General features: G+C 38.0%; 1 protein-coding gene across 2 annotated transcripts in view; it reads right to left on the reverse strand.

Annotated features, from left to right (window-relative positions):
- Positions 1-12,458, reverse strand: part of LOC307128005 (NLR family CARD domain-containing protein 3-like) — a 47,941-nt gene that overhangs the window by 10,532 nt on the left and 24,951 nt on the right. For both annotated transcript variants that reach the window (XM_079819521.1, XM_079819522.1), the window contains exon 8: positions 12,282-12,455. In XM_079819521.1, coding sequence (XP_079675647.1) covers positions 12,282-12,455 — 174 coding nt within the window. The remainder of the gene's footprint in view (positions 1-12,281; positions 12,456-12,458) is intronic.

A 12,458-nucleotide genomic window follows, 5' to 3' on the forward strand; every position in this document is an offset into this window, starting at 1 on the left:
AATCAAGTCCAATGGAAAATAATGATTATAGGCCCATAGCCTTGACATCATGTGTCATGAAGTGCTTTGAGAGATATATGGTGTCCTTGTTAAAGATAGAAGTTAAATCAGTTTTAGACCCATTTCAGTTTGCCTACAGACAAGGTCGTGGTACAGAGGATGCTATTAACACTATTACTAATGCTATTGCGAAACATCTGGAGAATCCAAAAGCATATGCACGGTTGTTATTTGTCGATTTTAGCTCTGCTTTTAACACAATTAAGCCCTATGGTCTAATCAATAAACTGAACCAGTGGGGTGTGAACCCCTTTTTAATTAAATGATATTATTCGGTCTTAACCAATCGAAGGCAGCAGGTTAAGGTCAACCATGCTGTATCAGAAGTTAGAAGGATAAGTATTGGTGTTCCACAGGGTTGCGTTAGTTCCCCGATTCTTTTCAAGTTCTGATCCTAGTAACCTCATAATTAAATATTCCGATGATACAGCCTTGCTTAGCCTCTTGTATGAAGATACTGATCTTTCTGTGTATCATTCAGAGGTAGAACATTTTGTGAAGTGGTGTGACACGAATCATCTTGTCATAAATGTTAAAAAAACAGAGGAAATTATTTTTGATCAGAAGTCAATAGGGAACCACTCCCCAATATAGGCCAAGAAGATTTGTCTGTAAGGGTACTGTCTAAACGCACAGTTACCTGACAAATATTTTTAAAGTAAACCTGACTCTCCATTTTCTTCCACCCCAGATAGGGGATTTCATCTTTATTTTTATTTCCTTTTAATTTCCTTTTAATTCCTTTTATAACTATTCTACTATATATATTTTTATTTTATTCACTTATAACTATTTTAACTTCATTTCTGTGTAAAGCACTTTGAATTGCCACTGTGTATGAAATGTGCTATACAAATAAACTTGCCTTGCCTTGCCAATATCTATTCATAACATAGCCATTAGACAAGTGTGTTCTTACAAATATCTGGGTGTTTATATGGATAACTCACTTAGCTGGGGGTTTCATGTGGATAGTGTATGCTGTCGTGTGCAACAGAGGTTACATTTTTTACGTAGATTAAGATTGTATGGGGTAGAACAGAAAATAATGTACCTCTTTTACCAGGCGGTAATTGAAAGTGTAATACACTATGGACATACAGTGTGGTTTGGTAACATTACAGTTCAATCCAAAGCTAAACTTGCTCGTCTGGTAAAGATGGCTATGAGAATTATGGGAAAAAGGAAATACCATTCATTGGAGTATTCATATGAGCAGTCGGTCATCAGGGTAGCTACGAAGATTGTATCTGATTCTTCGCATAATTTAAATTCCGAATATGAGTTGCTGCCTTCTGGCAGGCGATACAGGATGCCTATGCGCAAATACAATCGTTTTAAGAAATCTTTTGTACCAACGTCGATTAGACTTTTAAATAAGTAGTATGTATTTTTTTTTTATGTGTGTATTATGTGTTCGATCATTGTATGTGTATGTGGGCACCAGAGTCCAAGACAAATTTCCCCATTGGGGACAATAAAGTTAATTGAATTGAATTTAATTGAATTATCTGTCTCACTCACTCAAAAAAATCTCTATTAACCACATCAAAATGCACTGGATTTTCAAACATCAGCAATAATGCAACTCACACAACTCACACACTTCATACATTTCATAAATGTAATCTCACATGCAGTCCTCCAGCAGTTCACATTCTCTTAACCCCTAGAAGAGCTCTTTTGGGGCCCTTTAGAAGATTTGACATGCTCTCACATTTGTGCTTTTTTCAGTTGCTTATAAACATGTTAATGGCACATTCAGCACAAACTGGGCTACCATAATATCTAAGCAACATGTATGTACATGCTTGTATTTTTGAGAGAATAATGTTTATGCGTGGTTTAAAAAATGTTTTTTTTAAATGAAGGCCTCAAAGAACACACTATATATGTGTCCACAAGACTTTTGACTAATGGGTGTTGTTGCCTAGAGTTTTTGCTTCAAACTGATGTGAGAATCATTGAGCCTACTTATTCACATAACACAATACACTGATTTAAAATGTGTAAGACGCTTTTTCTTTACAAAGCCAGTATGCAAGGAGGCGTGAAAGATCATGAATAATGCTGGGTATCACATCTGAAAGACAAAAGACCTGCATAATGGGCCGCATAATTACCTGCATAATGAATGAGCTTCAGGAATGTGACTGAGAGAGCAACAGGACAAAGGAAATATATATTTTTTGTAGTTTATTTAGAATGTAGTCAACAAGGCCTACATGTTTATATTTTAAATGATTAAAAGATTTGACTACATTGCAAAAAAATGGTCTTCTTATTTAGTATTTTTTCTTGCTTCCAGTCCAAATATTTAAAATTTTTAAATCAAGATTAATTTAAGATTAAGTTTAAAAAAACTGTACTATTGTGACACTGAACCCAATTCAGTAAATACAAATAACTGAATAATTGGTAATGATGAATGTTATAAGTAAAACATTTCGGATTTAAAACAACATAATGCAATGCGATTATGATTTCAAATAGTATCGGGTGAATTCAGGTTGATTAGGACACTTTTTTCCCAGTCATTTCAATGGCAAACATTTTCGGAATCATTTGATTTTGTAAACGATCAGATACATACAATACTCAAATATCATTTTGAGCTTCAGTTCATTTATGAGACATGCGTGCAATGCATGATCACCAGCGCTAAGGCTATTGTCTGTTATATTGGCTTCTTATTAAATAAGAAGCAAATATATTAAAAAACATTGTGTAACAATCCACTAAATATTATAGCGGTGGAACACTATATAAAAATAGAACGTCTGTTTCGTCAAGCGATGCTTATGAATAACCCACAAAAAACAATAAACCGTTGATAAACCTTGGTGTATTTACAAGGCCATTTTTCAATATCTCAACCCCATCAATAACAAAATACAAGCAAACCTCGATAGAAAATTGCACTTGAGAGTGCGTGTGTTTGCGTATTTTAGTCCAGAGTCGCGTGAATACAAGATCAGTCTCACCGGTATGCATTGTCCGATAGCAGAATCTTTTAGTTGGGTCCAACTGTTCAAAGTCCTCAAAGGTGAGTCATCCAAGCAAAAATAGTCCAAAAAATTTACTCCACAGCGAGACAGCAACAACCGTCGCCAACGAGGAACAGCCAGGACAATTTATCCACAACCAACAGTTCACCTCTCCGCGTTCCCCTCGCACTCCCTTTTCCTCCCTTGACAGGTGTGTCCGTGTTTCTCAATCACTCCCCGTGTAGACTGACGTAATCAGTTACATAACATCTCGCGATAACCGATGTTGGGCTCAAACACAGTAATACATAAGGGAAAAATAAAATCATACAGGGTTAATACAGTGTTGTTCTTATTTCTACAGAACAACTATACATGTATATGAACCCCATTATGTGGCCATGCTACAATTGATTAAAATTAAGATACAATTATACAAAACGAAAACAGGCAAAATAAATCTTGTCTAAACAGTCTTGTGTCTATGATGTACATTTTATGTTGCAGCAAGATTCATATTTAAACAGTCTTTTTGCATTTCATATTCACAGATGCTAACAGAATAAACTTAGCCTTCCACAATCAGCTGCTGAATCCTCTGAACAGAACATGAACAGCTTTTCATGAGGAGAATTATTCCAGGATTATTCCTCAACGTGTCTCAAAACGATGTAGCTGAAGTAGGCTATAGCACTACTTGATGTGTTTGTTTGAGTTGATGTGTGGGTATTGACGCATGGATCGTCAGTATTTGAATCTCAAAGAGCACGCGCACGCTCCGTGGGCATGGTCGCATTACCGGATAATGAAGAGGCTCGCAAACGACATATTACATAAACACAGAATATTTGTTTTCGATTTGATTTACATTATTTAAAACCTGACATTTCAACGTTTCTTTAGACATATGTCTCATGTTTGTATGATACGTTTTCACTAAGCTACAGGTCATTTTCTGAAGAGAATCAGATTAGACAATTTACAGAGAGGCTGCAGATCGCGCGTCATGTTTGTTTTCTTTATTTTGCAAAAAGCACAACAATTAGTTTTTATTGTGACTGTACACAAAAAAACAGAAACTTAACAAATTATAATGATGTATAACACTTGCCTGAATGTTAAAAAAAACAAAAAGTCTCTTTTGCACTGATAAGAAAAAAAGCGAGTCGATCGCGCCGGCACCTCACGAAACTAATTTCGGACAGACTTCTTAGGCAGTGTAACCATTTAATGATCTACAGCAAAATAGAGAGAGCTTTGGTGAGAACTAAACAAATATTTAACTACTACATTAGTAATTTCTCACTAGAAATGACATCAGAAGTAGAAAATAATCAAATCGCCGGCAGATGGGGCTGGGTCTCGTTATAGCATACACAACTGTACATATATAGGCAAGGCAAGGCAAGTTTATTAATATAGCACATTTCATACACAGTCGCAATTCAAAGTGCTTTACAGAGAAATGGAATTAAAATATTCATAAGACAATAAAATAGAAAATAAAAATATACACTCACCTAAAGGATTATTAGGAACACCTGTTCAATTTCTCATTAATGTAATTATCTAATCAACCAATCACATGGCAGTTACTTCAATGCATTTAGGGGTGTGGTCCTGGTCAAGACAATCTCCTGAACTCCAAACTGAATGTCAGAATGGGAAAGAAAGGTGATTTAAGCAATTTTGAGTGTGGCATGGTTGTTGGTGCCAGACGGGCCGGTCTGAGTATTTCACAATCTGCTCAGTTACTGGGAGTTTCACGCACAACCATTTCTAGGGTTTACAAAGAATGGTGTGAAAAGGGAAAAACATTAAGTATGCGGCAGTCCTGTGGGCGAAAATGCCTTGTTGATGCTAGAGGTCAGAGGAGAATGGGCCGACTGATTCAAGCTGATAGAAGAATAACTTTGACTGAAATAACCACTCGTTACAACCGAGGTATGCAGCAAAGCATTTGTGAAGCCACAACACGCACAACCTTGAGGCGGATGGGCTACAACAGCAGAAGACCCCACCGGGTACCACTCATCTCCACTACAAATAGGAAAAAGAGGCTACAATTTGCACAAGCTCACCAAAATTGGACAGTTGAAGACTGGAAAAATGTTGCCTGGTCTGATGAGTCTCGATTTCTGTTGAGACATTCAGATGGTAGAGTCAGAATTTGGCGTAAACAGAATGAGAACATGGATCCATCATGCCTTGTTACCGCTGTGTAGGCTGGTGGTGGTGGTGTAATGGTGTGGGGGATGTTTTCTTGGCACACTTTAGGCCCCTTAGTGCCAATTGGGCATCGTTTAAATGCCACGGCCTACCTGAGCATTGTTTCTGACCATGTCCATCCCTTTATGACCACTATGTACCCATCCTCTGATGGCTACTTCCAGCAGGATAATGCACCATGTCACAAAGCTTGAATAATTTCAAATTGGTTTCTTGAACATGACAATGAGTTCACTGTACTAAAATGGCCCCCACAGTCACCAGATCTCAACCCAATAGAGCATCTTTGGGATGTGGTGGAACGGGAGCTTCGTGCCCTGGATGTGCATCCCTCAAATCTCCATCAACTGCAAGATGCTATCCTATCAATAATAGCCAACATTTCTAAAGAATGCTTTCAGCACCTTGTTGAATCAATGCCACGTAGAATTAAGGCAGTTCTGAAGGCGAAAGGGGGTCAAACACAATATTAGTATGGTGTGCCTAATAATCCTTTAGGTGAGTGTATTTATAATGTTATCCCTTACTGCCTGATTCTCTAAATTCGGGGATCCCCTATCTGAGGTGGACCCATCTCACAGCCTCCTGAGACTTGTAACTCAGACAAACAGATAACGGATCCAGAGAGACGTGCCCCTGTAGAGGTGGTGACTGCACCAATGGCCACTGGGCCCCTCTGTATTAGGCATGTATCTTGCGCTGTCTGCTACGCGTTAGCCGTTGCCCGTAGTAACGTGGCGTGCTATCAGCGACTGCTTATACCCTTATGCTTTTCCAATAAAACACTTAGTATAATTAATCCCCACTCCTATCGAAATGAAGCTCTCCCCCTCCCCGTACCCAATCTCTTCCAGTCTGACAGCCTTAACCAAAAAAATAACCTGAATCACCCCTATCTGGGGTGGAAGAAAATGGAGAGTCAGGTTTACGATTTTACTCTAACCCCTGGGGACTCTAACCCCTGGGGACAAGATCGCTCTCCCATCTCTCAACCTCTTCCACCCAGACAGCCTTAACAAAATAATAAAAATAAAAATAAAGAAAGGATAATTAAAACAGTTATAATAAGAATTAAAAGAAAATCTGTTAGGTTTATAATCAGTGAGCATATCTGCAATGTATTGAGGTTCTAGGCCATTAAGTGATTTATATACCAGTAATAATACTTTAAAATCGATCCTAAATGTAACTGGAAGCCAGTATAGGCTATCAGTTCTCTGTTATGTAAACTTCCCTCCCCTCTCACTTTCTTTCCCTAGTACGCTATTAAGTGTCTAGTCACCATATACCCAACAGAACATGACAGGTGTCACCACCCACACAGGAAAAGATAAATTTAATAAGAATATGGACCCTATCAACCCTAGAATTAATTTTCATTTAAACTAAATTTCTGTCGCCGAATGATGATTCTGATTCTGTTGCAACACATCTACATCACACAATTAGCCAAAGATTTAATTTTCTGATGAGACTCTTGAACCCCGAGAGCCAAAGCAGTGATGTCTACCAATTTTTACCAATATTTACTAATAAAAGTAAATAGTAGATGATAAAGACACTGCAGAGTCTACGATTGCATATAGCAGAGACTGCACCATCAACGTTATCACAGAGTCAGGTAACCAGCTCTGTATCTCCTGCCCCTCTAACTGCCAACCCGTGTTTAGCATTTCCTGAGAAGTTTGATGTAGACAGACAAAATGTAAAGGATTTCTGATGCAGTGTTCCCTGTTTGTGGCCCAACAATCCACATTATACCCCAATTATGAAAGTAAGATTTCTGTAGTATGCTCATTGTTAACTGGGAAGGCGCTAGATTGGGCCACAGCTGTCTGGTCTCATCAGGGTCTGGGTCTCACCACTTTTGATAATATTATTCAGCGAATGAGGGACGTTTTCGAACACCCCGACGGTGGCAAAAGTGCCGGGGATCCACTTCTAACACTCAAACAAAGGAGGAATACAGTGGCTGAGTATGCACTATCGATTCACACTCTAGCTGCGCAAACTGTGTTGATTGAGGACACGCTAAAGAGGTGCAGTCGGAGCTGTAATGCTGTGATGAGGAGAGAATGCTGGATCAGTTCATTGATTTAGCTATTCGAATTGACAATCTTATTTGCGCTTAACGTTCCAACAGGAATGTTGCTTCATTGCATCAACCCAGTGTCACTACAGAGGAACTTGAACCCATGCAAATCGGACATACTTATCTGTCTGAGATAAGTCTGAGATACTTATCTCATATGAGAGCCACTCGACCTCCCCAACAACCTACCCTGAGGGTGAGTACATCCATCTTTTGAAGTCAGGTCAAGTCAACTTTATTTATATAGTGCTTTTTACAATGCAGATTGTTTCAAAGTAGCTTCACAGTGTTAAACAGGAAAATAATGCAACAGAATTTTATTCGGCCTTACAGCCGCTCTGGAGAAAACGGTGATGTCATCTTCAACTATCATACAGTAACAATGTGGGTATTAGATTAGTAATTAGATCAGTAATTTAGTTTATATGGTTAATTTAGTTTACTAATTCGTTTTATTTGAATATTTAGTTGAAAAATTGAGTGTCCCCAACTGAGCAAGTCAAGCCAAAGGCGACAGTGGCAAGGAAACCAAAACCCCATTAGGTGACCTAATGGACAAAAATAAACCTTGGGAGAAACCAGGCTCAGTCGGGGTGCCAGTTCTCCTCTGGCCAATTAACAAAAAGCATATGATTATTATTCTGGCAACTTTGCAGGACAGGGGTCATATTAGATCAGATGATCGATTGATCGATTCATATTAGATTTAGATTTATCGGTCATATTAAATCTGAATATTCAAAAGATCAGAGGCAACGCGCCAGAGACGGTTTTATTGAGTATGCTGTAGTGATTAAACAATTATTAAAGTGCAATATTCGAAATCTGAGATCTGAGGCAACATGCCGGAGACGGGTTTATTGAGGATGACGTATCGATTAAACAATTATTAAATTGCAACATTCGAAACATCGGAGCCATCAATTTTGAAGTCAGTGCAACTCTAGTCTTGAAATACCAATCACAGTAGCGACTCCCACGAATAGATTTACAACAAAAGCCTTGATTGATTCCGGCGAAGCAGGCAACTTTATTGATGAAGAACTAGCTCAACAGTATTAGATACCTCTAATTCTGTGTACTTTTCCCTTGTCAGTGGCAGCGCTAGATGGACGCCCACTGGGATCCGGTGTACAATTCACTCGGCTGGGTTTTTCTTCATAAAGAAGAAAGATGGCGGCCTCTGCCCTTGTATTGATTACTGCAGTCTTAATGATATAATGGTGAAGTTTCGATATCCATTACCACTAGTCCCAAACACATTAGAACAACTCAGAACAGCCAAGTATTTCACAAAACTCAACCAACGAAGTGATTTGATCTAGGGATGCACCGAATATTCGGCCACCAAAAATTTTCGGCCGAAAATGCTCCAAAAGTGCATTTTCGGTTTTCGGCCGAAAGACTTTTATCACCAAAACAACATGGCCGAAATGTTGTGATGACGCAAACAGAAACCACGACCTGCACGTGCTTGCCTGAAGCAACATGTCTGCAGTGTGGACGTATTTCAGTATATCTGAGAAACACACACGTCTGCTCCATGCACAACCACTGACAGCGAGAGCTCATGTTCTCGATGAGAAGAGGACCAGACTTCACTTTGAAAACGAACGCAATCTTTAACAGTGGGCATGTTTTAAGCGCGGAACACACTTCAATCTGGCGGCAGCGCGCGTGCGCGTGAACGCGATCATCTGCGAACGCGATCGATCATCTCTTCCTTAAGAATAAACATGAATGAACATCTAAGGTGTGTTGAGGATACATTACAACTTACTGTCACGTATCATATGTGGTGTAATCGCTCAGTCAGTGTTTCAACGGCAGAAAGACCTCACTATAACTGCTGTAAACTAAACAGTCACGTAGCATCATTTACCTCAGGCACCTCAGTGTCCACAGCTGTTAGTTCACTAGAAAAATCAACTCTTTCACTAAATATATGACCTATATTAGCCGTTATATTCATTATATTCTGCTTAACCTGTTAATGATATCTTGATTATTTCATGTATGTTTAAATAAAATGACAGACACTGTGTATAAATGATTATATTTCAACAACGAATTGGATACAAACTATTTTATAATTAGATTTAGAAGTTATTGCAAAAACTGCCTTATGTGAAGTGTACATGTTTGTGTATTATGTTATTTGAGTGTTGATTATTAGACCTGAAAATACATAGCAACTGAATTTAGGCTAATAGTTTGGGCTCTTTTTAACCTTTAATATTAATGTGCAAGTAAGGGCTCCCATATAGTTTAGAGCAATATATTCAATAAACTTTTAGTTATAATTTAATTCATTTAGGGACAGACTTTTTTTTTTCAGTTAACCAATAAAAATAAATAAAAAGCCATTTTGTAAAACTGCTGTACCGAACCGTCAGTTTTGTGTACCGCTACACCCCTTTTATACAGTTAACATATGGGCTATGGCAGTCTTTGCTTTGATACACTATTATGTTAATGGCCTACAGAGAAAATAGTTGTATCTTTAAGCAGTTGCACTTGTTCTGAATGCACTTTCTTGTAGTAGTCCTACAGAGAAAATTTTTAAATGCACTAGACCTAAATGCACTTTGTTTTTATGAGAGAACATTTAATTTAAAAACATTTCTGTAGGCCTGTACATTATTATTTAATGTACAAATGAGTGGGGTCAAGTTAAACATTTTACTTTGAATTTTATTTTATACTGTGCATTGTTGCAATGTGCTAAATAAATATTGGCATAACTTGTAATTTATTTATTCTTTGAAACTTTAATATTAATGTATGCAATTGCAATGCCTTGATTTTAGTAAAGTTAGTACACAGTCATAGTCATAGATGCAATGGTACTAATATTTGGCATAATTTCTTTCGGTGTTTCGGTTTTCGGCTTTCGGCCTTGGTTTCCTCTTTTTCGGTTTTCGGTTTCGGCCAAGAATTTTCATTTCGGTGCATCCCTAATTTGATCCATATCCTTGAGAGCGATGAATGGAAGACCGCCTTTTCAACCAGTAGTGGGCACTATGAGTACTGGGTTATGCCATTCGGGTTGTCCAACAGTCCAGCAGTATTTCAATCGTACATCAATGAAGTGTTCAGGGACATGATAAATCAATGGCTAATTGTGTACATCGACAACATCCTGATTTACTTGATCACTATGGAGGAACACATTAAGCCCGTCAGAGCAGTCTTGAATCCTTTGATTGAACATCAGTTGTATGCATAGGCAGAGAAATGTGAATTTCATCAGACCACCATTTCCTTCTTGGGATACATGATCAGTGCAGAAGGGGTTGCCATGGACGACAGTAAATTCGAGCAGTACTGAATTGGCCACAACCCACCCCGTGAAGGAATTACAACATTTTCTGGGGTTCACCAATTTCTATAGAAGATTTATCAGGAATTTTAGCTCCATTGCTGCTCCACTTACATCCATGTTAAAGGGCAAACACCACAGCAATCCAGTCCTACAACAATCTCAAAGAATGTTTTACCTCTGAACCTATATTGCATCACCCCAATCCTAACCTACCTTTCGTGGTGGAAGTGGATGCCTCAAACACAGGAATCGTGTTTGCCCATGTGCATTTTATTCTCGTAAAATTACCCCTGCAGAACGAAATTATTATGATTTATGAAGAATTATGTTGGAAATCTAGAACTGTTAGCCATGAAAGCAGCATTCGAGGAGTGCCGGCATGGCCAAACATCCATTTCTTGTACTGACCGGTCACAGAAATCTAGAATACCTGCCTTTTCCCTGAATATTGATTCGGACTCCAATTCCCAGAAACCCACATACCTGGACTGATTACACTCACACATAATCGTCCAGTCCTAATGTACATGTTTGCATTTTTTAAAATATTTTTTTTACAATTTATAATAAAGATTATGTGTGGTTACTAAGTTTTGGGGGAAAATGTCACAGCAAAAATACCATAAAACACATACTGAATAGTTGTTTGTTATCAATGTTGTGGGCTAAAATTTTGACTACAAAATCATGTCGACAACTCATTTACAAACAACAATATAAGGATTTACATTTTGTAAGTCAGTTTTTGTGTCAGCACTGCTGTATGCGTGGGAGTGTTGATGGTCATGAATATTTATGTGATTCACACCAGGTGAGACAAGAGACACTCCCCAAATGGCTAATGGCCCATCAAACGGTGGAATGTTATGAGGCAGCATGAACAAAGAATGTGATGAGATTCAAGATTTTAATCAGTTTTATTAATTCCTCTATGTCAGGGATGGGCAATTCCAGTCCAGAGTTTAGCTCCAACCCCGATGAAAGTCACCTGCCTGTAGCCTTCTAGTAATTCTGAAGACATTGATTAGCTGGTCCAGGTGTGTTTGATTAGGGTTGGAGCTAAACTCTGCAGGACAGTGGCCCTCGAGGACTCCTGCTCTATGTGGAGGAACTAAATGTTGTGCCTCAAAGAAAAACAGTGCTACATATATAAACAAATACAGTTCCAGTCATAAGATTGGACACATTACTATTTTTAATGTTTTTGAAAGAAGTCTCATTGTAATATACAATATACTGTACAATATAATTTATTTCTGTGATGCAAAGGTGAATTTTCGTCAGCCATTACTTATTTATCAAATGATCCTGAAAAAATATCACAATTCATAAAACAAATATTAAGCAGCACAGCAGTTTCCAACACTGATAATAAATCAGAATATTAGAATGATTTCTGAAGGGTCATGTGACAGTAATGGCCGATGTATATTACATTATTAAAATAAATTATATTTTAAAGTATATTAAAATAGAAAACCATTATTTTAAATTGTAATATATTGTAAAATACGTACTTTTTCCAATATTTTGACCGGTATTGCATATGTTTCAACAAAATCAATGAAACTGAATATGAAAATCAAACCTCAGTATCTGCAGCTGACAGTTTGCACTCTTCAGTCCATCACAGAGCAGCTTCAGTCCTGAATTCTGCAGGTCATTGTTACTCAGGTCCAGCTCTCTCAGGACACAATTTGAGGATTGAAGAGCTGATGACAAACTCTTACAACACTGGCTACTTAGATTGCAGCCAGAAAGACTA

Source organism: Gobio gobio (genome assembly GCF_949357685.1).
Source record: "Gobio gobio genome assembly, chromosome: 6".
In the NCBI taxonomy this organism is placed as follows: domain Eukaryota; kingdom Metazoa; phylum Chordata; class Actinopteri; order Cypriniformes; family Gobionidae; genus Gobio; species Gobio gobio.